General features: G+C 43.0%; 1 protein-coding gene across 3 annotated transcripts in view; it reads right to left on the reverse strand.

Moving 5' to 3' along the window:
• LAMA3 (laminin subunit alpha 3) overlaps positions 1–26,715 on the reverse strand; it is a 261,415-nt gene that overhangs the window by 15,979 nt on the left and 218,721 nt on the right. For all 3 annotated transcript variants that reach the window (XM_082698720.1, XM_082698721.1, XM_082698722.1), the window contains 16 exons: positions 25,380–25,496; positions 25,099–25,278; positions 24,046–24,188; positions 20,471–20,641; positions 17,947–18,098; positions 17,628–17,790; positions 16,848–16,981; positions 15,902–16,046; positions 12,550–12,669; positions 12,047–12,180; positions 9,011–9,128; positions 8,495–8,635; positions 5,840–5,979; positions 4,953–5,084; positions 3,753–3,906; positions 79–248 (listed from right to left, as the gene is read on the reverse strand). In XM_082698720.1, the coding sequence (XP_082554846.1) occupies positions 79–248; positions 3,753–3,906; positions 4,953–5,084; positions 5,840–5,979; positions 8,495–8,635; positions 9,011–9,128; positions 12,047–12,180; positions 12,550–12,669; positions 15,902–16,046; positions 16,848–16,981; positions 17,628–17,790; positions 17,947–18,098; positions 20,471–20,641; positions 24,046–24,188; positions 25,099–25,278; positions 25,380–25,496 (2,314 nt within the window). The remainder of the gene's footprint in view (positions 1–78; positions 249–3,752; positions 3,907–4,952; positions 5,085–5,839; positions 5,980–8,494; positions 8,636–9,010; positions 9,129–12,046; positions 12,181–12,549; positions 12,670–15,901; positions 16,047–16,847; positions 16,982–17,627; positions 17,791–17,946; positions 18,099–20,470; positions 20,642–24,045; positions 24,189–25,098; positions 25,279–25,379; positions 25,497–26,715) is intronic.

Consider the following 26,715-nt stretch of genomic DNA (forward strand, 5'->3'; position numbering starts at 1 on the left):
TAGTGACAGGAACATGGTGTCCTACTGGCTGACCTGCTCTGGGGTACAAATGCGGGGTCGGGTTCTGAGTCAAAATACCTGTTTGTCACCAACTCCTGGGGAATCGTGAACAGCAAGTGGCTGGTGGGCCTGTCCCCAAATCTGAGGGCTCCATGACTGGCCTGGGCCCCAGGAGGTGGTAGGCAAGACTGGGCCTCTCGCCATATCTCCATTCTCCGTGGGGAGGCCACTGGTGTGTCCTGCAATGGCTGCAAGGCAGAAAAGCAAAAACTTAGGAGAGCTCAGTATCAAGGGGAAAGAGTAAAGAATACTTATCTTGCTAAGTGCCTCGCTCAGCTTTTACTCTGATCCTAGGAGATTTACTCAATAGAGATGAATTCATCCGTGGGGACGATGCATGTTCTTCCCATCCTTGACACAAGTCTGGCCTCTTTCCTGACAAGCGGTCGCCCCTGAGGCCAGTGGGTATCCAGAGCCCCTCCCCACCATGGAGCTGTGGGAAAAATCATGGCATCCTTGAGAGAGCCAGCATTTGGCCAGCAGCATGAGCCTGCACAGCCCGTCAGAGGGACATGGAGCCAACAACCCGCTACCCATCTTGGAGCCAGCCATTTCCTTGGGTTTCTGCAGCAGGGCAGTGCAAAAACAGAGAGCAGGAACCAGAAGGGGTGAGTGTGTGAGAGAGAGAAGGGGCAGGGCATGGGGGTAGGAGCAGCCTGTCTTCACTTTATTCAGAATTGAACCATACACAGAAGTGCGTCCTGAGCTAGACAATGCGATGAGCTTTTGAACAGAACAAAGTTTTAATGCTCAAAAACAACTGTAATAAATATCAAGTAAGAGGAGGAAAAAATGTTAGAAACTGAGCCTCTCCAGCTGTTCCTCCCTTTTTCCTGGCTAGGGGGAGCCCAGATTTTGATCCTGTGCCCACAACTCCCCCAAGACCCAGGGCTCAGCTGGCCTCTCTGTTTGTTCAAGGCGGAGGGCATGGATTCCCTGTGCCAGGGACTGGTTGGTTGAGGGATGAACATGTGACCTCCCTCTTAGCCAGTGAGCTTGGAGGGGGAGTAAGGGGCGGGGCCTCTGAGAAATACTTCTTTACTAATAAAGCCCAGTGGATCCTTGGATGTGGTGTTGGGCGCTGCCCGGGTGAGGATAGGAAGCCCTGAGCTACACAGGATGGAGCTGGGATGAGCTTAGCCGGGCCAGGCCTCAAGTCCTACTTGCTCCCTAACTGTCTATTACTTGACTTCATAGCTCCTCTTACTGTTTAAGCCATTTTACACTTGGAGCTAATAGCTAAAAGCTTCCCAACAAATTTAAATTCCTTCAAGATCAGGTTTTCTGTATTTACCCTGAAGGTACAAATCTAGCGAAGGGAAGGGGCATGTGCACCCGAATGTTTATAGCAACAATGTTCATAATAGCCAAACTCTGGAAAGAACCTAGATGCCCATCAACAGATGAATGGATAAAGAAGATGTGGTATATATATATATATATACAGTGGAATACTATGCAGCCATCCTGCCTCTGGCTTTGGGCTTCTGCTCACACAGTGGCACCACTCACGTGTCTAAATCCAGCCCATTCTCCAGACCCAGCTGGTGTGTCACCTCCTGATCTCTGGGGCAGGAAAATCTCTTCCACCCCAGGTCTGGTGCATGTTTTGTGCCTTTCACTTAGGTTGTTACAGTGTATGATGACCACAGCTGATGCTCACTGGGTGCCAGACACTTTGCTACATGGTTTGTGTTTATTACCCCCATTTAACTCTCACAGCACCACTATGAGATATTACTTTATATATACTCATTATGTTGCAGGAAATAGACCCACAGAGAGTTTGTATAATCACCCAAGGTCACACACTTAGTAAGTGATAAAGCCTGATGCAAACCCAGCAAGTCTGACCCCAAAGTCTAGTCCTTAACCACAAAGCTTTGTTGCTTGTTAGCTTTCATTCTGTCAGTGAGCTTTCGGAGGCAGGATTAACGCCTTATTCCACCTAATCTGGGGGCTTGCACAGAACAGGGGCACAATTCGATACAGTGTGTTCGCTGGCAGCTCCCACACGGAGGGTTCCAGCCCCCTCCCCCACCATCTGCTGAGGCCCCCTCAGAGATACCTGACAGGCCCATCCAGCTTTCTCCCTGGAGATGTCCTGCGGGCTCCTGTCACTCAATATAAAACACACTCCCCTCAGTCTCTTCCTCCAAATACTTGTCCTTCTCCTATCTCCATGAACGGCACCTCCAACCATCCAATAAACCGGACTAGATGCCTTAGATTGATATTAACTCCTGCCTCTCCCTTGCCACCCACATTCAATTATTATCCAGGTCCCGTACATTCTATCTTCTCAATAGCTTTGGATCCATTTCCTTCTCTCCATCTCTACCATCTCTGGGTTAATTCAGTCTCTCCATAGCCTTCAGCCTTCCAGTGAAAAGAGGGAACACATGATCTCATTCCTGACGGAGCCATCCTAAAAATGTTCTTCTCCTAAGAGTAAAATGACTCCTCTCTACCAACTGTATTTCTTCTTAATAGCATAGAACATTTCGGACGATGTGCTGTCTGTTCAACTCTTCCAAGTCACTGTGCCACAGGGAAAACACTGGCAGGCGAGCGGCATGGGGCTGATGGGGTATGGTAAAAAGTGTGTTGAAGAGAAGCGTGTTCATGTTAAGAGGGCATGGACTGGGGTAGGGGGGCTGTCTGGTTTTGAATTCCAACCCCGCCTTCTGTCTGTGGGAACCTGGGCCAACTGCTTACCTTTCTACCCTGCAGCATTTTCTCCTGTTAACATGTGGCTAGTCACAGACTCCCTGGCTACTATTACTTTAGGATGGTGATACGGAAGTTTAGAAGCTTAGTAATACTATTTCCCACACAAGGTTACTTGCAGATTTAGTAAGAAAAGCCACTTAAAGGGCTTAGCGCGATGGCTGGCACAAAGGAGGTACTCAGCGTTACCCATTAATCGTTTTAATTGTAACCTCCGGACGTGGGGAGGTCAGACTGTTGACCTCGGGCACAGCAAGGAATTCTTTAAGTCCTAACCCTGTGTCCAATTCATTACGATGCTTCTGCTCCTTCAAATCAGAAATTGTACTCCTTCCAGACTCTCTTAGCACTGTACCTTAGAATCACCTGGAAGCTTTACAAGCTCCTGCCACTTGTCCCCTCCATCCCCAGTCAAGAGCATCTGACCTGATTTGGCGGGGGGATGCAAACTGAGCCTTAGGCTTTTAAAAGCCCCCCAGCTGTTTCTAATGGGCAGTCAAGGTCAAACCACACTGGTCTTGGTAAGGCCTGGGGGCGTGCATAGATGTCATGAGAGGCGGGGTGGAGGGCTGTCTGTGGGCAGGGAAGGGGCATGACTCCTGTATATATTGTAACCACTGGAGACACAACAGAAGTGTCAAAAGAGCAAGACATCCTCTGTAGGACTTGAGAAACTTCAGATTCAATTTGTTCTGTCAGCAAAAATTGCCCAATTTTCACCAAGGTACAAAGTAAAAGAGAGGAAACCTTTTTTTTTTTTTTTTTTTACATTTTGGTATAATCCAACTATTATCGACCCATCAATCCCACTTCCTGGGGGCCCCGACCACCAAGGGATCAGGCGATTTATACCCCTCGCTTCACTCCCACCCCTTCCCCAACATCTCACATGAGGCAGGATTTGCTTCTGAGAATCCTTGGGGGGTGGGGGGAGAAGCAAAGCCAGTGTTGGGGATCCTTACCTGGTTGATATTGAAAGTGTGGGATTTGTTAAGCCTTGTAGAACCTCTAAGCAACAGGAGGAAAGGCGGTGGGTTTAAACTGCAGCCTCCCAGGGACACATCTCTCTTGAAAGTTTTATTGGTCAAGTCCAGGACCGCAGGACTCTCTGATTGCCTGGAACGAGGGTGGAGAAGAAAACCACTGTCCAACTGTGAAATCTCAAGGAAGATACGCTGGCAGATAGAGCTTGCTTCAAAGCCACACCCTGGCAGATAGAGCTTGCTTCAAAGCCACACATTCTTACTGTTGGGCTTTAGGCAAACTTTCACTTCCTACCTGCACATTATACCTAGAGGAGGCTCAGAGAGGAGGCCAATGTGCTGTGAAACATTTCTGCAATCCCTAAAATTCCCAGCACCTTGCCTTGCTCATGCGAAGGCTTAAGAAATTTCATTGGCTTGCACGGTTAGGGCTGAGGCAAAGCCAGAGGATGATAGTGTGTTCTTTGAAACAGGTGTCATTTAGAAATGTGAAAATGAACTATGCACAGAGGAGAAAAGTCGGCACTGATGACCTAGGATGATGGTGAGCATCAGGAAACCTTAGAGGTGAGTTTGCAGACGGGTTGAGCTTGCTTCATTTGAGCAAGGGAGTCTCACAGATAAACCTGCTTGTCTCATGTTTGAGCCTTGATGGACAGTAGGAGCCCCCAAGAGCCCCCAAAGGTTGCCAAGGCTCCTGATCAGTCCTGGGCCTTCCTTCAAGAACAGCTGAACATTTGCCTGCAAGCACCAGGCTCCTCTCTCTATGAAAAGTCACAGTCTGGTTTCCGAGCAGTGCTGGCCCATGCAAGTCCTCAGCCTCCCCAAAACAGAGGAGCGCTGATGAAAGCAAACTGCATGACCTTGATTAAAATGGAGTAAAATTTCAGTATGGAAAATATTCAGGGCCATACTCTGAAAGGTAACTTTCAGTAGACCTTTTCTAATGTTCTGTGCCAAAGCTGCTCCTACAAAGGGAGGCTGGGCCCCAGGCAGGAGTTTATGGGAGGTGGTTTGTTTCTAATGTGTGTATCTTGTCTAAGAAGGTGTTTGAAAGTTGATGCCATGAGAGCCTCATGCAGCACATGGTGAGAAACCCAACTTCATTACTAGAGCAAGGAGATGCCCTCCTGCTCGTCAGGTCATGCTCGTCAGCCACACACGGTAAAGGGCACGCACCTCCGGATGAAAACATTGCTGATACAACCCTCGAAGTGACTCCCGCCCAGATACAGGGGATACTGGGAACCTGACAAGTCTTGTAGCCTTTGGTTGCTTTTCAGAGTCTGGTCGTCAATGAGAAGCCGGAGTCTGGAAGAGGAAGAAAGCAAAACAAGAGTGAGAATGGCAGGGAGGGAAAGTTTCTCACCCCAACGCCGACTTAGGGTCTTCAACTCAGACTCTGTATCTTTAACCTAAAATAACTTGTTCAATGAGGTTTATTTTTAAAGAGCACTGAAATTGTTTTTCATGTATTTCTTTTTTAAATTACATTTTTATTATTCTATACATACAGAAAGTGCACATATCCTGTGTGCTCAGTGGAGTTTTTGCCATGTGACTACACCAGTGACACCAGCGCCCAGCCAAAGAAGCAGAAGCGACCAGCACTCAGGAACCCAGCCATGTGCTCCCTTTTCCCCGTCAGAGGGTATAACCCCCGAATCCTGAATTCTGATAAAAGAAATTAACTTTGCCTGTTTTTAAATTTTATATCAATGAAATCACAGGAGATGAATTCTTCTATGGGCAACCTCTTTGACTCAGCAGGATGCTGCCACGTTCACGCACATCATACAGTTGGAGGTCTTCTGTGCTCATTATTCAGTTTCATTCCCACCATCTGAATAGACCACAGTTCGTTGATCCAACCCCCTTTTGGCTGATGGATTTTTATCCATGCACTTTTTAAATAAGGACATTGATAGAGAACCAGGAAGAAGGCTAAGACTTACTGGTAGTATAGTGTTAGCATCAAGACACATACTTCACAAAAAAGATACTAGAAAATTCCATCAAACTAAATAAAAGTCTTAGGAATCTGGCAAAAGTGCTGTCGCACTCACCCAGAGTGGTCACTTATCACAGATACGTAATGCAGTGAACCATCCGTGTATGTCTGTGGAGTTTTAAAAATTGGTCTGTTGCTATCCCTGGTGTTGAGTTCAATGTGACCTTCTTCCAGGGAGATCTGCAGGCTCCGGGTCTGAAACCATCATAGAATATACCCATCAATGTCATTAATTTCCACTGAAAGATTATGGTGATATCAATACTGAAGTTATGGTCAACACTATGGATAAGACAGTCAGGATGTTTTGACCCAAATGTTTTGACTTCACTATTTCAGTTTAAAGATTATTTTGGAATATTCTGACTCTATGTTTATGAAAATAAAAGTCTTATGCAGATTATTTCAATACTGATGAATCTGTCAAAAGCCTCTTATGGACCTACGTCCATAAACTATTTTTTTTTAAAGATTTTATTTATTTGATAGAGAAAGAAAGCACAAGGAGGCAGAGCAGTAGACAGAGGAAGAGGGAGAAGCAGGCTCCCCAATGAGCAGGGAGCCCAATGCAGGGCTCGATCCTAGGACCCTGGTATCATGACCTGAGCTGAAGGCAAACACTCAACTGACTGAGCCACCCAGGCTCCCTCACCCTTTTTTCTTTTTTCTTTTTCCAATTTAACTTCTCCATCAATGATACAAAACAGTTTTTTTGGTTCCGTTTTTGTTTTTGTTTTTTTTTCTGAAGTTATTTTCATTAGGATCAATTCTTTTCTGAATCAATTTTGAGATGAAGACTTGATTCATCCCTTTCTTAAAATATAAGATTATAGCAATGATATCTTCTCTTTAGTTATTATGAATTTTTAATTTTCTGGTCATAATTTCTAGGAAGTTCAATTTTCTAATGTCAGACTCTACAGATTGAAATTTTGGCACGATGATTTGGTTCTGTCAACTCTTAATAAAAAAATATGTGTTGTTTTTGCAGTTGTCATTTTAATTTTGTTGATATTTTTTCTATCGAGTACAATTTTTCCAGTTTTCAACAAGATGTTATCATTCAGTGAGCTTTTAATCCCAAACAATTTTTATGGGGTCGCTGAATGGCTCAGTGGGTTAAGTATCACAGATACGACTCTTGATTTCAGCTCATGTCACGATCTCAGGGTCCTGGGATCACACCCCACACTGGGCTTTGCACTCAGCAGTGAGCCTTCTTGGGGATTCTCTTTCTCTTTTTCTCCTTCTGCCCCTTCCCTCTCTCAAATAAAGAAATCTTTAAAAAAAATAGAACAATTTTACCGTGTATGGTTGGCACCACTGTCAGTTTTATTTTTATTTTTTTCAGTTGGTAATTTTCATTACGAACTGGATAAATGCCAGTTTATATGTATGCCTTAGCTCACCCACTAGGAGTTGCAGGCAGTGTTGCTGGGATATCTCTAGGATCCCTCCACTGTTGAGGAATGATCCCTCTTTTGCTAAGTCAACTCTTCTGCCAGCCTTTGACCATTTTGTATATTGTGTACTCCGAGTCCCTACCCTTGGCAGGGGAAACAAGCACTCGAAGTCAAAAGAGCTAGGTTGAAACACCCTACTTTGATAGGAAGGGCACTCTTGCAGTCAAAGTGCTGGCACGTGCTTCCTCAGGGGGTAGTTAAAAAAAAAAAACTCTAGCAGAATGGGGGGCTTGGAGGGTAGAGACAGAAAAAAATGAAACAAGTTGGGATCGGGAGGGAGACAAACCATAAGAGATTCTTCATCTCACAAAATAAACTGAGGGTTGCTGGTGGGGGAGGGGGTAGGGAGAGGGTGGTTGGGTTATGGACACTGGGGAGGGTATGTGCTATGGTGAGTGCTGGAAAGTATGTAAGCCTGATGATTCACAGACCTGTACCCCTGGGGCAAATAATACATTATATGTTAATAAAAATAATTAATTAAAAAAATCTCTAAAGGCTGATGAGCAAATATATATCAAGAGAGACGAGGACTTCTAATATGACATCACCACAGAATCCGCTACCATTCTTCCTTCTGACAAATACTAATGTTTGTTGTGCAGACAATCCTAAGGAAATAAAGCCAAGAATGTAAATGTTCTACTTCTACACTAAAATCTGCTTCATTCTACAAGGGGATTTCTAAACATTAGTTAACACTTATACCTACATAATGGCACAAGGGAAATCCTATGAAGCTGTAGAGGGTACCATCTTGTCACTCTGTTGTACATGAACAAAGAGCCAAGGACCCTATCTTCTCTCATTCCCCAGACGTAAATATTGTCCAACCAGCTACTGCTGCAAGAAAGGAATCTGAAGAGCTATCTTCTGTGGAATCAAAAAGGAATAGTGGGGAGGCATTTGGATTTTTTTCTTCTATCAAAAACTTCAGGCTCCATTATTATTTTTAACAGTTATAATTCACCTTAACTCATGAAATAAACCCAGGAAGAATGAAAACGAGTCCATGAATACATACAAATTCAACTCTGTAAACTCGAATGTACTTTCTTGGCCTTATTTCTTTTAGGACTTGCCCCACAATGAGGAGTAACCTCCATGGTTGAAACAGGCAATGTCATTTACCGTGTGATGATGGATGAAATACCCAACTAGTTTACCTTCAAAATCTCTCTATCGTTTTTGACATCAAACTTGATTCAGGTTTAAATCTTATTCAGTATTCATACAATACTTCATACCTGTGCCTGGAGATTAAGTAACATGCCACTGGGTTGAAAGGTCTGAAACCCAAAGGAGGCCTGGAATTCATTGGGCAAAGGGAGGTCCACATTGGTGAACCTCAACTGTCCACCCCTGGAGAATGAGGCAGATCGCACGAGCTGAAATGCAAATGTGGAATAAATTACTGGCATTGGAATGGTTTGATGGCTGACATTCAGGATCTTAGCCTGTATCACTTCACCCGACCTATCTAATGTGGTTTCCGTTGCCTTAGAAAGAAACATAGTTTGCTTTTCTGCATGAGTTTTGTGTGTCAAGTTGGTATTTCTTCTTTCCTACAAAGGTAATATGCAGACCAGAGGGGTTCTATGTCTTGCAAACATGGGGGACGTAGAAATGAATCAGTTCACCATAATACTGTGTGCTACCACAAAAACTCAAAAGTTGGTCTGTAAATGAATACAGGGCTGTAAATGAGTACAAGACGGGCTGGCTGGGGAGCCGCGCTGCCCTGCAAGGTTTTGAATTCTTACCTTCCAGTCTTCCGAGCATTTTTTGGTGACTCCCACAGTGTCATTCAACCTAACAACACCAGTGGTTTTCTTCAGATTTTTCATGCAGCCTCGGAAAGCAGGTGTAGAAATGTTAAACCTGATTTGGGGTACAAAAAAGAAAGAGATGTACCAGACCAGGCTTGTCTGAGACCTGGAGCTGAAACTCTCCGCATCATCTGGTCCTTCTCTCCCACAAATGAGTACGTGTTTTGTGGGTACCTGTTCTCACGGGATTTCTATAACACTACTTATTTCGTGAAGCTGAGAAAATTGACTTCCTTTCTTCACGATCCCACATTCTCAGCTTTAAAAATGAAGGTAATAAGGTTGACGGAAGAATGGCCAGTGTCTTCAAAAAGTACAGAGACAGAAAAGGTAGATCTCTAGAATTGCTCTCTGCTCTCCTTCCAGAGTCATGGTGATACAGGTGACTAGGAAGTGTATCAACAAATGAACAGACCACAAATATTAGATAAATACATATTAATAAACACATTATTTATTAGAGCCGAGAATGCCCTAGAAAAGGCTTTGCTTTTTTTCTGTCCACTTTTAAGTTAGTTACTGTTAAGTCTGTAGAAACAAACGGTTGCATTTTGGGTCTAGTCAGTGATGAAAAAATGTGTCTTGGTATTTCATCCATGCCACTTTGGAACAATGGAAAGCACTGTGAGGATTAAACAAGTTAATACACAGGAATTCTTGGCACTGCGTGTGACTGTGACAGCTCAAGGGCTCTTTCCGGGAGCTCAGGGCTCTGCACCCACACTGCCTGGGTTCAAGCCCCATTCTGGTGACGTAACCTGTGACTAAACAGTCACAGTCCTCCTTCCTACAATGGGAATGTGTTCATCTGTCTCATGGGGTTGTCGTGAATTTAGACGGGAGTTAAGATGGTGCCTGGGACAGAGTGAGGACCCCATGTGGGGTGGCGGGGTAGGAACTCCCCACCTTATGAGGAGAGTCCTCATAGCAAGAGCGATTTCTTTCTACAGCAACTCTGCCTTTGTGACTACCTTGGCATTCTGCCCCCCACCCTTTTTTTTTTTTTTTTTTTTTTTTTGACATTTCCCCTTTGATTTGACTTGGATCTGTCTGGAGCTGACTTCACATAAAACATCAACACAGATGAACTGAATGGAGTCCAGGCAAATATTTGTGTTTCTTAAACAAATGATGTACGGAGGAAAACACAAAGCTGCTTTTCTTATAAATCCCCAAGGTGGCTCACCTTTCTAAAAGGAAAAGTATCTGCATTCATTTTTATTCAAATCATTATAAATAGTTGAGCTACAGGTAATGTGCATTAAATTAAATTTCATTAGAAGGAAAAGGAAGAAATGAATCCTCACGGGCATGGCAGCTTGAGCGTAATTATTTTATGAAGATGGCTTTTTGCCTCAGAAAAGAAGAAAAATTCCTATTAACTGCTGGAGCTCATCTATTTACACATATTTTAACATCCATTCTCTCTTGGGTTTCCATGGGGTTTGGACCCCTCGCCATCCCCTGAGGTCCTTCTTTCCGTATAGTCTGGGTCAAAGGTAGAAGAGAAGCAGAGGGGGAGGAAAGGCAGCTGGGAGACCCTCATGGAGCCCTATTCTGTGTAAGGCACTGTTATTCTAGCCTCACCATGACCTTTCCAGGGAGGTATTTTCCTCTCCAACATTCACCAAGCTCTTACCACATGCTGGCACTGCCCTAACTCCTTGACTTGCTTTGAATCGTCACAGGACCCTGAGAGATAGGGAGCTACTCTGCCCATGTCCCGGAGGTTGCATGGGGAGGTGTGGGGACACTTAGCAACTTGTCTAAGCTCATGTGGCAAGGAAATGGCAGCTCTGGGATCTGAGTGGTCAGCGTGTCCTACCAACGAGGGCAACCTCAAGAACTTTAAAACAATATTAGTTTGTCTTTACTAGAGATGGACAGATGCCCAAATATATAAGGATTTTTGAAGACAGACTACCTTTGTGCAACACCTTGTAAATCACATCTAGTACTCCTTCCAACTGATTTATAAATTAGAAGAAGGGTTAACTAGCCTCAGATCTCATATAAGAATGATCACAATCAAATAAGGTGAAAAGGCTCTTCACTCAGTCACGAGTCTGTACTAACCCTTTCAGAAAATCTTCTTCCCACACATTAACATAAGCTGTTTAAAAGCCTTTTTGGAGGGGTGCCTGGGTGGGCTCAGTGTGTTAAAGCCTCTGCCTTCAGCTCAGGGCATGATCCCAGAGTCCTGAGATCAAGCCCCGCATTGGGCTCTCTGCTCAGCGGGAAGCCTGCCTCCCCATCTCTCTCTGCCTGCCTCTCTGCCTACTTGTGATCTCTGTCTGTCAAATAAATAAATATAATCTTTAAAAAAAAACAACAAACCCTTTTTGGAGGATACAAACACATTTAAATGTAAAAGTTATTTTAAAGTGCATTCTCCAAGTAGTGTTGTTTTTTTCTCACTCAGATTAAGCTTTACTTCCTTTCCAATTAACTTAATTCATCCGTGTATTCATTATCCAGGAAGCAGTTATGCACCTGTTCTGTTGATAATACATAAGGGGCAGGTCATACAGACACGCCTTAGATTTTAGAGACACTTCCTGAAGGCAGCAACCCCAACTTTCAGTGCCTAGTGCTGCTTTTCAGGCCATGGAACTGCCGCACTCTCCAATGCTACCGTTAGGGACCCCAGGGCCACAGCCTCTGTTCTTAATGGCAGCATTGTCAACACCAACCATATCCCCTATGGTTTCTCTCTCCCTGAGAATTACACTTAGGGGTGACCCATGGCTCCTTCACTCTCCTTCAGTGGCCAGTCCCGTAATCCGGTGTTTACAATCTGTTTGACTCTGTTGGTTAACATTGTGAATACTGAAAAGTTAAACTTTTTGTATTTGTTTCTTCCTAGACTTTAAAAAGGCAAACTAATTAGTAGCAATCATAACCATAACCACTCAGAGAGGTAAACTGCATCTTTGTTTTTTTTTTTTTTTTTAAGAAACATCATCTTACCTTTCCCTGATTGAAATTGGAATTCCTCCCAGATAATATGTGCTGAAATCAAATATGTCACCGTGAATTAGGCTTCCAACCAAATCCACATTTATTCTCATAAGTTTTTGGGTTTTTCCAATTATGATCTGTATCTAAAATGAATGAGAGATGAGTCAGTAAGCAATGGGGAATTAAGGAATCCTATTCAACATGGGTCAGGGGTATTATGTTTTTATTTCCTTCAGATTGATTATACACGTGATAGGAAGACTTTGAGCAGCAGCATTTATGGATAAAAATATAACATTGAAACATTTTAATAGAAATGTTTCATTTGAAATTAATCATGTCTTATATATCCCATATACATATTTCATGCCCAGGTACTCAGATTTTGAAAGGAGGTGTCCCTCCTCTTTTAATAAGTTAGTCTGGGAATAGAAAAATGTTCTGGGTGCTGACTTAATTTTAAAGGACTGAGGACATTTAATAATTCACGTGAAAAGAATGAAAAGATGTACCGAATGGTCTTTTCCATTGTTGACAACCTGTGTAACTTCTTTTTCTTTCGGTGGCTCTGAATTCAGTTTGTATCGCACCAGGAGCTTGCCATCTTCTATATCTAGAGATATGAATTGATCCTAGGGCACAGAGACAATGTACATTTACCAGAAGATTCCACAGGAGAAGACCTAGAGGGCTGGAACTCAAGTTACTCTCAAGTCACAAACTACTCTCAGCCGCCGCCCCCTCCTCAGTTAACAGGAGCAACCGTGCTGTAATATCCAGCTGCCAGGATGGGCACCATGGGTAAGTGTTCTAAGTCGTGTTCCACATTGTGCCCAGTAGCGGCACATGGGAAAGGTGTAATACATGCAACTGTGATCACGATTTTGTTTCATGTGATCCCTAACCAGCAAGCACAAATGGGAAGGAAAAAGACACAGGTCATTAATACCATTTGAAAAGATGGCCGCCACATATTGGAGAGCGGTATGGTCTTAGTGAAACCCCCAATCGTTGCCTCCCTCTGTTCGCTGGCGGCTCGCTGTCTCAACCTCCTTTGCTGCCTCATCTCCCTCCAGCCCCCCTCCTTCCATTTGAATGTGAGGGGTTCCTCGAGGGCCCACAGAGGAGCTCTTCTCCCCTGCCGCCCTCTCTTTGACTCAAAGTCATAGTCACTTTCTCAGGCCCGACCCAGGTGTGGGCCCACGAAGCCCAGATGCTTCTCTCCAGCCTAGACTTGTCTTCTTGGGGCCAGGTCCACACATCGGGTAACCTTATTGTGACTGCACGTGACTCCTGGATCCCTCAAATTTGAATCCCACAAGCAGAGCTTGTGGTCCACATGCCTCTCGGCAGTTAAGCCTTTCTCTCCATCCTTCCCACTGCTCTCTCTTCCTTGCTCTCTCTCACTAGTAAGAACCCTGCTAGGCCAGCCACGAGCCTACTAGGCGTCACTCTTTAACATTCCTCCCTCTCCCTTCCTGTCAAATCTTGTCAGTTCCCCCCATTTCTTAACTGTCTCTCCGTTTCATGCCACCCAGGGTCAGTCATACTTGACTAGCCAGACTACACAGCACTAATGCCCCATCCTCCCCATGTCCACTCTGTCCCTTGGTGAACCCACTTGTCACTCTACAGCCAGAGCATTCCGTGGGAAATGCCAGCGTGAGCACATTATATTACCCTCCTTTGCTCTTGGGGGAAGCTCCGACTCCCCAGCACATGTTGTGAAGCCCCAAGCTCTCCTTCAGTTTCTTCTGCCTCTCTTTGCTCCAGCCATGTGGGCCACCATTTTGTCCCTGAGCACTCCCTGCCCTTCCCACCTCCAGGCTTTCTTTATGTCCCTCTCCCCACAGGGATCACCTGTCTGCCTTTCCCTCCAAATGCTGTCTTCTCTTCCCTCCAGGTCTCAGAGTACCCATCCTTTTGTCTTTTATTCATCTTCATTCACCTCAGACTTTTCCTCTATACCGCTCATGGCCATTGTGATGACTTAATTAATCAACTAATGAGTACAGCTTGGTTAAGTATTTCTTTCCCCTCTAGAATAGAACGTTCTTTTCTTTTATTTTTATTTATTTATTTGACAGACAGATATCACAAGTAGGCAGAGAGAGAAATTGGAGGAAGCAGGCTTCCTGCTGAGCAGAGAGCCCAATGTGGGGTTTGCCCCTAGAATAGAAGGTCCCTGAAGGCAGCCACTGCATCCTTATTCCTGCGTAAAGCACATACTTGAAGCAGCCCTTTCCTTAGAAAGATATGCTGAGGAGTTTATGATGTAGGGCTTAAATGTTTATTCTTCCACAGTCCCTGGATAACAAGGGTTCTCTTTGATGTCTTCAGACAGAGTCCTTACATAAAAGTAACATCAGTCCATGGGGCACCTGGGTGGCTCAGTGGGTTAAAGCCTCTGCCTTCAGCTCAGGTCATGGTTCCAGGGTCCTGGGATCGAGCCCCACATCGGGCTCTCTGCTCGGCAGGAAGCCTGCTTCCTCCTCTCTCTTTCTCTGCCTGCCTCTCTGCCTATCTTTATCTGTCAAATAAATTTAAAAAAAAAATCTTAAAAAAAAAAAGAAACTAACATCAGTTCTTATCTGGACCCCACATCTTGTTTTTGGGAACCAGTTAGCATTCATCACACTTGACAACTGCTGAGTCACGTCAGTTAAGTAATGAGCCACTCTGCTCAACAGCGTTGCTCACAATCATTTTTCCCTTATCTGGTTACTAAAGGCGCCATAAATTTTCTTCTAATATGAGTGGTACTTCTGGCTCTTGGTCTCTGAGAACTTCAAAAGGTAGTACAAAGAAGACCATTTTAGGAAACAACCACCTGGCCCTGAAGATGCTGTGTGACTTCTCAGCTCCTTGAATTCTATTGGCAGGTCAGGACCTTCCCAAACCCTCAGAACTGGTTCAGCCTTAGAATCTCCCAGAGGGTCAAGACCAGCCTCAGAGAGAAGAGTTGGATCAGGTCTGTGTCCCCACCCTGCAGGCAGAAGGGGCTGGTCAAATCCCAAGCTCCTTATCAATCCCATGTTCACAGAGATCCCATGGGCTGATGCACATTTCTCCAGAAATGCTCCCTGTAGAGCAACCACCGAAGGCCCTACTGCTAGGACCAGTCACTCCAGACCCATCTCTGAGCAGATGGCGCTGTTCATCACTTATACACTTTGGATTTCCCAAACTAGACTTAAGAATGGCCTCCAGAAACTTCAGTGGCTTAAAAACAGAAGTGCTGGGCACCTGGGTGGCTCAGTTGATTAAGTGATTGCCTTTGGCCCAGGTCACGATCCTTGAGTTCTGGGATGGAGTCCCACATCGGGCTCCCAGTTCCATGGGGAGTCTGCTTCTCCCTTTGACCTTCTCTCCTCTCAAGCTCTCTCTCTCTCTTTCTCAAATAAATAAATAAATAAAATCTTTAAAAACAAACAGACAAACAAAAAAACAGAAAAGCTTCCAGGTCTTGGAAAGCCGAGGGTCAGGCTGAAGAGACATAATTCCACAGAGCCTGGCAAGAGTGGGACCAAGATGCAAACAGCAGAAAGTCAGTCTCTCAAACACCCTGGAAGGTTGTCATGTGATTCCAGGCAGACTAAGTAGATTATCAGGCGGACCGTGGTTTTCGAAGAATACAAGTGACAATGGCATGTTTGGTGGCATGTTCTCAAATTCCCAATTACTTGCCTCATTAAAGCACACACTCCCATGGACAAAGAAAGCAGACTTAGGCCAGGAGAAAAGATGCAGCTAACATTTGCACACTTTTTCAGATCTAGTTAGTTACTGATAATAACCCAGTTATCCCAAACTTGCTTAATTGAGTGGACATATTTGGTTATTTGGATGTTTGTTATAGAATACCTTGTTTTCTGCAAAGAACAGCAGTCCTCTATCCATGGTGGTCTGAATCACCTGTCCGAAGGTTGGGATGGGAGCATTTGGTTGAGTTGGAACTCGAGCATAGCCTGTACCTTCAAAGTAATTTCTGTCTGACTCTTCCTTTCTCCTGTCAACATCAATGACCATACATTACAACACAGCAGCAAAGGACCACCACTCAAATGTGCTCTCTGAAAACTGAGAAAAACCCATGCAATGTAGCTGCCATGATTTTGTTCAAGAAGAAACATCTTTAGAACAGGAAAATAGCCAACTGTTTCTCCTGGGTATGTGCTTAGGCTCTATGGTAATCAAACCCTACCTCGAAAAACATAACAGTTAGGAATCCCCTTTGAAAATATCTTCTTAGGAAGATGTGGCCTAGCAGCTGAAGACTGTGAAATGTAAAAAATTATTAACTTGAAATATAATTTTATTTGGAGCCGCAGTTTGCCCAAATCCTTTTAACTATAGGGAAGGTCAGGAGCTTAAGATAACAATTTCCAAATAGTTTCAGGTGTCAGCATACCTAGAAAGTCATGGTGTACTATGTGGACTAATTTTTTTTTTGAAACTTACAGTAAATATGTAATTTGTGCCTGAATCAGGTGCCATCTAATATTGAATATTTTGTGGTAGGAGGCACCAAAAATTTAAGAAGTATTGATTTTTTTTCAAAAAATCAAAAATTGGGAAAACTCTATCAATCTAATATTTTATGCAAATGAGGAAATTTTAGGGGTGGGCTAGTAGTATTGCATGCAATCATAATTTAAGATCTACTGGCCCAAAGCTATCCGTGACATCAAAAGCAATCTTATTGGCTCATTCCTTTATTACACGTAATATAACTGCAAGTTACCAAAAATCATAGTTACAGAGACGCTAGTTCCTGGTTGTTTTGTTGTTGTTTGTTTGTTTGTTTTACCTTCTACAAGGCTCTACTTCCGTTGTGTTGAGATTGAAAGTTTGTTTGAAGTTGTACAAGCTCAGAACATTTTCATTGAGGTCATCTAACTCAATACAACCTTTGTATGGAGGGAACCTCAGTCTAGCAGGAAGCTGAAAAAAAAAAAGAAACAAAAAATCGAATTCAACTAAGGACAATGATCAGGTTGGGCAAGAAATAGTATGAGCCCATCACTTTTAACTGCCATTGTAACACAGGGTTAAAAATGGGGACCCTGGGGAGCACCTGGGTGGCTCAGTGGGTTAAGCCTCTGCCTTCAGCTCAGGTCATGATCTCGGGGTTCTGGGATCGAGTCCCGCATTGGGCTCTCTGCTCGGCAAGAAGCCTGCTTCCTCCTTTCTCTCTCTCTCTCTGCTTGCTTCTCTGCCTACTTGTGCTCTCTCTTTGTTAAATAAATAAAATCTTAAAAAAAAAAAAAAGAATGGGACCCTGGCGCCAGAGGCCCTGGTTTTGTTATTTACCAGCTGTCTGACATTGGGCAAGTTATTAAACTACTTTCTGTTTCTTCATCCATGAAATGGAACAGTAATGATGCCTATTTAAATTCATAGACTTAAGTCTAGATCACAGCACACAGGAAGTACTCAAAAACGGTTAGCTTTTATCACTAGATATGCTTTAAGAATATATAGTGAAATCCATTTTATATATAATGGATAATTGAAATAGAGACCTGAGGTCCTTATGCCAAAGTGCAATGTAAATATTTTTGCTCAGTGAAATAACATTCACACTTACTCTGAAGTCAGGTGGGTAACCTCCAACATAAAATACAACATTTTCAGGATCCAGATTGAGGAGCGTGTGGCTGCTTCCACCATCCATTTCATGGAATTGGGATGTTCCGGGTTTAATGGATGTGGCTTTTTTGGTGTAATTTAGACTTGCAAACTGATAAATTCTGTTTAAAAATAAGTTAGAATTATATGTAAAAGTTATAGAAACACTGAAGAAGTCAAAGTCAAGATACTGAAAACGGGGTTTAGCAGTACATACACAGGGAGTTCCGTGAGTATGGGTCAGATTAATAAACAGCAGCAGGCCATGGGAGTCGTACCTCTGAAATTTCACCCGGTCCATAACTGCCTCCTGAGTTTCGCTCTTGGTCACGCTCTGGTCCACCTGGAGTTCCGACTCCTGCTCTCCCAAGTTGTAGACACACGAGAGCTTGCCGTCTATAACTGCCATGCCAATGTAGTCCTTGGAGGCCTGGGGACATCAAGGCCACTTCAGAACATTTTGCAATCACACTGTTCCTCTCAACTTCACATCCCAAGAGAGTGCATTTCAAATAACTAAAGGGTTTTCCACAGTATGCCTTGGCCAGACAGAATGAATGAGGTACCTCTTTGCACAGAATAATACAGACAAAACACTTAATTAATAATGTCTGCACTGTCTTTGCTCCCAGATTATTGCACTCAGATTCACTCCCCCTTTCGCTCAATCTGTAAATATTTGCCAAGCACTTGCCATTAAGATGAACCAGATATAGACTCAGGTCTCTATTAGATTTTAGTCCGGAAATAAGCCATTTTTGTTCTCCCTGTAGCACATAATGATCTCTTAACACTTTGTGCATGCTTTTGTTAAAACACCTAGAACCCTCTGTTATCACGTGAGGTCAGTTACATATGCATCTTTCTTCTCTGTTAGAATACTAGCACCTGAAGGTACACACGGAGTTTTAAAGTTGTGGTAAAATATACATAACATGAAATTGACATTCAAGAAACAAGTTTCTGTTTATCATAAATACAGGGTGGGGTGCTCTGCAGGGAGATGGTTTAAATTTGTTGCAGGAATAAAGTAATGTGCATTTTGTCAAAATACACAGCAGAAAGTCATGTCCTAAGAAAGCGACAAATAAAGAACCAACATTTTAAAGCATTATAGAGTGATTAATAATAGTGTCAATTTTAGGAATCTTTAACACCCACATACACAAATGATAGCCAATTACTTCCTAATTGGTCAGAATTTTCCAGAACCATGTTTCAGACATTTTCTTTTTCTTACCCATTATATCTTAATGCAGCCAGCAATTACCTTTTCCTCTGACACTTAAGTTGAAGAAATGTATTTTAAGAGGAGGAACTAAAGGCTACAATCAACTGGTCGAATGAACTGTTGCCTAGGTCAGGCTCAGTCGGTTGAGCGTTGAGCTCTTGGTTTTGACTCAGGTCGTGACCTCAGGGTCGTGAGATCAGGCCCTGTGTTACGCTCTGCACTGGGAGTGGAGCCTGCTTAAGATTCTCTCTCCCTCTCCCTCTTCCCCACTCCCCTGCTCACTCTCTCTCTCTCTCAGGAAAAAAAAGAAAATGAAGTGTTCACAATGCCTGTAACAGTCGGTAGTGGTTTGAATAATTGAGAATGAGAAAGAGTAGGGCAACTACATGCCTTATTAATGAGGCAGCAGAGGCCTCATTCCACTTCAACCCTCATCCACAGATGGTCCCACCCCTGCCCACTTGGGGAAGGGTCTGCAGCTTGGCATTCTGAGGGGGAGGGCAGGGTCACGATTTTGTGAGGAAGAACCACGGCTGGTTTCCATGAAGCCTTGATATTATTGCCCTGGTTGTTTAGGGAGGGGTGCCAAACTTTAACCCCTAGTGTGCATGTGCTCGCGTGTATACACACATATGTCATGTGCTGAGCCCACTGGGCATGTTGCACTATTTTTACCAAAATGCATCTATCTATAAACTGTAATTAGTCTTATTTCTCATGTTTTAAACATTTTATCTCCATCGGATAAGGCCAACAGATAACAATCTGCCCCTTGTGATGTCATCAGAGGGGGTGGAATCTGTTGACATACCAGTGGGATTTCTTCCTGCTGTGCACATGGCAATGACACGTTTGAAACATGTGTCTCAAAAACCATATTCTTGAGCACCTGGGTGGCTCAGTGGGTTAAAGCCTCTGTCTTCAGCTCAGGTCATGATCCCAGGGTCCTGGGATCGAGCCCCTCATCGGACTCTCTGCTCAGCAGGGAGCCTGCTTCCTCCTCTCTCTCTGCCTGCCTCTCTGCCTACTTGTGATCTCTGTCTGTCAAATAAATAAATAAAATCTTTAAAAAAAAACAAAAACAAAAACAAACATATTCTTCTGGGCCACAATTCAACCCACAAAGATGATGGTGGGTTGGTGATGGCGGCATGGTCACCCCAGCAACATTCCAGGGGAAGCCTTCTGCTGTGTCATGTGGACACTTAACAGCCCTATGGAGAGAACTATGTGGCATGAAAAAATCCCTCCTACCAACAGCCAGTGCTAACTCACAAGGCATGTGAGGGAGCCAAACTGAAAGCTAATCTCCAGCGCCCGTCAAGCCCTCAGATGACTGCTGCCCCAGCCCACACCTTGCGAGACACCTCATGAGAGCCCCTGAAAGAAGCCATCTGGCTAAGCCATTCTTGAACATCAGACCATAGAAAGTGTGAAATAATAAAATTTTACTGTTGCTTTGGGCCACTAAATTTGGTGGTCATGCAGCAAATATATAACCAATATTCAAAAAAAAAAATCCTCAGGCCATATTGTTCTAAAAACAAGAGAAATGTTGAAGGAATACTTACATCTTTATTTCCAAGGTACATCACAAACATATTCTCCGTCCTCCCATATTCTCTTGAGTCAGGTCTTTGGAGAAACAAAGAAAGAGATGTGTATCCTTTCAAGTCTTCTAGGTCATTTGGCACCCGGACTTCAACTCCAGATTTACCATTGAACCTCATGGGGATAGCGACCTGTGAGGGAAAAGATCTATGCCATTAAAGATTATTCTGTGAGGGAAGAGGGTATGCTCAGAGGGCCAGCCTGGGACTCTGCCACGACTCCTTTCAGCTCTACACCAGCATTTCCCAGTTGTTATGATAAAGGGCAAAGGAGTGTGCATGTCTCTTAGATCTGGCTTATACACTCATGAAGGTGTTTCAGGAGCTGGGTAACAAAGCATTCATGTTCTTCCTGTTTGCCAGTCAGGGGTCTTTGAGAAGTGCATCTAGTTCTCTGCACCAGAAATGATAATCTTTATTATAATCATAATATAATTATGCTGCAGCCCTAGAAGGTTTTGTACAGATGACCTAGCATGTATGGAAGCACTTAGCATGGTGCCTGGTGTGTCGTAGATATATAACACATCAAAAATATTTTTTAAATAAATTCTTTAAGGAATCATTCCTCATTAATATATTACATGTTAGGGCGCCTGGGTGGCTCAGTGGGTTAAGCTGCTGCCTTCGGCTCAGGTCATGATCTCAGGGTCCTGGGATCGAGTCCCGCATCGGGCTCTCTGCTCAGCGGGGAGCCTGCTTCCTCCTCTCTCTCTCTGCCTGCCTCTCTGCCTACTTGTCATCTCTCTCTGTCAAATAAATAAATAAAATCTTTAAAATATATATATATATATTACATGTTACGGTTGCATTTACTATAGGCATTCACTCCTTAAACATGAATGCATCAGGGCTCTCTAAAAACAGTGCTTCTCAAATTCAGTTGGTGAAGGATCATTTTTCCCCCTCTCTAATCTTCCCTGGAACAATACTTTTGTAAATATATTAAAAATGAAATTATTAGAGAAATGAAATAAAGAAGGTATGCAAAATACAGATCTACTGTATCCCAAGCTTGAATTTTGAGGCAATTCAAATTCTTAAAAGTTTTTAGACATATACCTTCAGCTTTATATTTATATATAATGGACCAATAACAAAATTTCTAATTTTTCTGATGAGTGCTGGTCTGTGGACCAGCTTGGGTAGATGGTATTCAAATACAGAAAATAAATATTCCTTAATAATCTAAAGAATGACTCCTGGAATGATACCTGCACCAAGTATATCTTGTCTATCAAGCATTTAAATATTATGGAAAACCTGGTTTATGCAAGGTATTATGCTGGAATGGCGTACTCAGCAGTAGTGTGGGCTGTCATTTCTCAAACGTGCTGTGACTGAGCACCCCTCATCCACTTTACAGGCTCATTTGATGCCTCTATGTCTCCTCCCCTCTGCCCTTGAGTCTACCCAACCACAACCTGAGTCTTTCCTGGCATGTCCTTTGTCACCTGGAAAACTCTCAGTCTTTTAAATTTTCTTAATTAAGAAACCATCTCATGTATACATAAAACGATGTAGAATATACCTGTATATTCACTACATTCTTAATAAACTACACATAAGTTGTATAACTGAAGCTCCTTGCAAATCTCACCTTGTCCCCGTTCCTCTCTCCCACCTCAGAGGCCTTCAGAACCTGAATTTAGATTCCTATGCATAGGAATCTAATGTTGTACTATTTTCACCAAAATTCATCTATTTATAAACTGTAATTAGTCTTATTTCTCATGTTTTAAATATTTTAATATAAATGGTATCTCTACACACTCATCTACTACTTGTTTTCTTGGCCTCCCTCTGTTTGTAGATTTATCTATGTTGACATACCTATTGGCTCCAGCTCATTTACATTTATTGTGGCATGCATACATTGATCACATTGTATACATTTGTATACATTTATCACAGTTTTAGCCATCTCCTATTGATGAACATTTGGCTTTTTTTTCCAATTATTTTTTGTGATGTCAAGCTGTGTCACATTGGACATTCTTCTACATGTCCTTTGGTACCATTCTGAGACTCTCCAGGTAGAAATGAGTGTTGTCAAGACCTTCTCAACACAGCTTTATCCAGCTTCTTAGCCTGCTTACCAGCTGCAGCACTTAGCAGCTGGTGAGTAACCTGAGGCCAGGACTATGGCTTCCTAATCTCTCTGTCCTGGGTACCCAGAAGAGCGCCACAAAACCCAGGTGCTCAAAAGTGCTGGCTTTTTTTAAGCTGTATTTTATTATTTCCCACTTACATGGTACTATTAGCCAGGGCATATTTTACATTACATAGTTTAATCTTAAAAATCTCTTGGGGGCCATCTTATTATGTACCCTCCTCTACAGATGAACAAAATAAGGCACAGAGAGGTAAAGTGGCTGGCCCAAGGTCCTACAGCTCATAAGTGACAGAGCTAGGATCAAAACCAAGGCACTCTGGTTTGGTTAACAAGTTCTTAACCACGGTATTATACATTTCAAATTTTGTTGGACAAATTAGTGAATGAACATAGAAGGGCAAAAGCTAGAAACATACTATTTCTCATTTTGGTTTCTATAAAGCATGAATGGGTATGAAAAAGTAGTGTCTTCCAACTGCGCCTTATGCTCTTTTTCTACTAGAGGTTTTTCTTTTGTTTTGTTTTTTAAGAATTTATTCATTTATTCGACAGAGAGGGGGAGAACACAAGCAGGAGGAGTGGCAGGCAGAGGGAGAGGGAGAAGCAGGGTCCCTGAGGAGTGCAGAGCTGGATGTGGGGCTCCATCCCAGGATCCCAGGATCATGACCTGAGCCAAAGGCAGACACTTAACCTACTGAGCCACCCAAGAACCCCCCTGCTAAAGGATTTACGCTAAGAGTTCTTCTCTTTTCCCAGACGTTAGGACTCAAAAGAAGTAATAGTGAGCTTTGGAATCAACCAGTGTCCTTAGGGCAGTGATATTCTGACTTGGTTTCTCGACCCTCTGTCTCCAAATATCTCACAAGGGGGTGGATGAAAAATGCAAGCTGTTTCATTAATATTGTTTTAGGACAAAACAATTTCTTGAGAGAGAAGTGTCAGGAATTCAGGTAAATACTGTCAGGTTTAAATGAGAAAGGCTGATGAATTTGTGTTCCAGTGAAGAAAATCTGCTATCATCCTCTGTCCTCAGTAAAGGTGGATTCTACAACTTTCCACTTATAATAAGAAAGTAGGATCTGTGCAGTATCATATCAGCATATTCTGATGATAGAACCCTTACTTGAACTTGCAGTAACACTTCACCAATGGGCTCTGGAAAACACTTCATCCCGCCTGCATAAACTCAGTGGGGAAGAAACTGCTTCAGGTCTCTGACATACCAGATCATTTAGGGCATGAAGGTAATGTGTGCTTTTGAAGGTTGACAGAAGAAAGTCATCTTTCACTTTCCAAACCACCAAAGAATTAGAAGAAAGACAACCATTTCATGTGTAAACAAACATCTTCCCTTTCTTGGTGAATGTGGTAACTTCTCAAAGACCGAGCCTTGGTGCATGATGATGTGGGACACACCTACCTTATTTGCAGCATCTCTGGCCTGCTGAATTAGCTCCCGGATACGGTCCACATTATCAGAGATGTTGCCTAGTGGCAACAGCTGTTGGTTGATACTCTCAATCTTGCTCAAAATATCAGGCAGTTTATTGGTTAATTTCTTTACTGTTGGTGAGATGACAAAACAAATTTATAAATGTGAATTGAGAAAAGGTTAAATAGGATTTTCTCATTGACAATATTTGTCAAGAGTTATGATTGGTCCCCAAATATTGGGTAGGATGACTCAGAGTCAGGTAATACCTTCCCTAAATACATCATGGATTTTTACCTACAATCTAGTTATCAAATCATCTTTCTTGACCACTACAGAAGAAAATAAACCTCTGTTTTTGTTTTTGTTTTTTAAGATTTTTATCTATTTATTTGACAAACAGAGGTCACAAGTAGGCAGGTGGGGTGGGGGGAAGCAGGCTCCCCGCCAAGCAGAGACTCCCATGCAGGGCTCCATCTCAGGACCCCGGGACCATGACCTGAGCCGAAGGCAGAGGCTCAACCCACTGAGCCACCCAGGTGCCCCTAAACCTCTGTTTTTTGATCCTTAGTATCAATTATAACTTAATACCTCATGATTAAGGGATCTGTATCTCTACTCTATAAAATGGAAAATCAATAACAATGTTAATGAATTAAAAAAAATCTTACCTAGTCTAATTAATAGAATACCATATTTTTTAATGTATTATGTGAAACTATTTTCTAATATTAAAAAAAAAAAAGATTTTATTTATTTATTTGACAGAGATCACAGCAGAGAGGAAGGCAGAGAGAGAGAAGGGGAAGCAGACTCCCCACCAAGCAGAGAGCCCAATGTGGGGCTCGATCCCAGGAACCTGAGACCATGACCTGAGCCAAAGGCAGAGGCTCGACCCACTGAGCCACCCAGGTGCTCCACTTTCTAATATTTTAAATTTCTCATTTTCGGCTTTACCAGGGAAGAATTTAAAAAAATCGACCAAAGCATATAACAATGCACAAAATGGATAAGATGTCCTGGCCAAAGGACGCCTGATACCTGAGTTATCCGCATCAGTGAGAGCCTTGTTGAAGTCTTCACGCTGTGTGCTCCCATACGTATCTTTAATTCTCGTCACATCTGTCTGAATGGGGCCGAGCCCATCTAGCACCTCATTTGTGATGTCATTGGCATTTCTGACCATGCTCTTTGCACTACTGATCATACCACTGATGTCATCTAAGGCACACACAGAGGGAGGTTTAAGGATCTGAAATGGTGGAAAAAAAGAAGCCAAGGACCGGGGGCGGGGTGCGGGGGCGGCTTAGGGAGATGCTGACCTCTCTGTATCCCACGAAGGTCATCACGGATGGCGGTGATATTGGTGTCAATCAACCCTTTCTGAACTGTTATAACCTTCAGAGTCTGTTGTAGGTTGTTGAGAGCAGGGCTGATTTCTACAATCAAACAAAGCATCAGAAGGCAATTACCTATGGTTTCTGATCTTCCATTGGTATTGGTGGCGCCTGAAGTAGCCAGCATTGGCAGAGCAGTGAGCAGATGTGCATCTCAGAGATACCCACTGTAGGTGCCTAGACCCACAGTTCCAGGGCACTCTGCTTACAGAGGCCAGGAACATTCCCAAGCCTGTGGTATCAGGCTCCTCAGAAGAAATGGAGAGGCTTAATCTTTTAAGGGAGGTTTAACTCCCTTAAACTTGCCTCTGCTCGGGGCAAATGTCTCTTAGTGTAAGAAAAAGAGGTGACTGTCCTCTTCATTGCTGTGTCACAGTGCATTGTCTGGCAGTAGTCGGAGCTTGATATTAGGGCATACTTATTGAATGAATCAATGAATGAATGAATAATGCAGAAAGAATGCCTCTTCCGTCAGAATATAATAAAGAAGTGCCATTGAGAGAGCCTTATCCAAGCAAATAGACACACAAAGGAGGCTTTGTTTGTTTCTGTTTGTTTCCAGACTGACACATTTAAAACCATTTAGTGAAAGGGAAGGAGTTCACAGACATTCCTCGCTGATAATATTGCCACTTGGGGTCATGGGAAATGACCAGTGAATGCTTGAAGAACCAAGTGATGATATATGGTTTAAATTGTGATTCTAGGACTGATTTAAATAACAATGTAGACAAATACCACACAATCTTTCTTGTATGTGGACTCTAGAAACACCCTCAAAACAAAAACAACAAGCTCACAGATACAGGGAACATATTAGGGGCTGCCTGTACCTGGGGGTGGGGTTGGGGAAAATGGGTGAAGGGGATCAAAAGGTAAAAAGAAGCAATCAAGCTTGGTAGAAAACAAAAGAAAAAATACCGATGTCTTAGTATTTTAATCCTATTTAAAACCAAACCTCACCTCTTAGCTCAGATTTTGTAAAGGGAAGAGATGTTATACCAGGAAATTTTAATTCCTGCAATGTGCGAAGCAAATCATTCTATGTCACTACATATTTTTTTTGATGTGATTTTTCATGTATTAGGGTTTTTTTAATAAAAAAAAAAGAAAAATACATTTGTTTACTGTCAGAAGGCTATCTAATCACTAAACGGACTAAGATGACTTCTTGGCTATGAAGGAACAAGAGAGACCAGAGAAAAATCAAGAGACAGCATTTTCAGAACACTGGAATTTGGTGAGATTGAGATGGTTTAAT

Source organism: Mustela nivalis (assembly GCF_964662115.1).
Source record: "Mustela nivalis genome assembly, chromosome: 14".
Classification (NCBI taxonomy): domain Eukaryota; kingdom Metazoa; phylum Chordata; class Mammalia; order Carnivora; family Mustelidae; genus Mustela; species Mustela nivalis.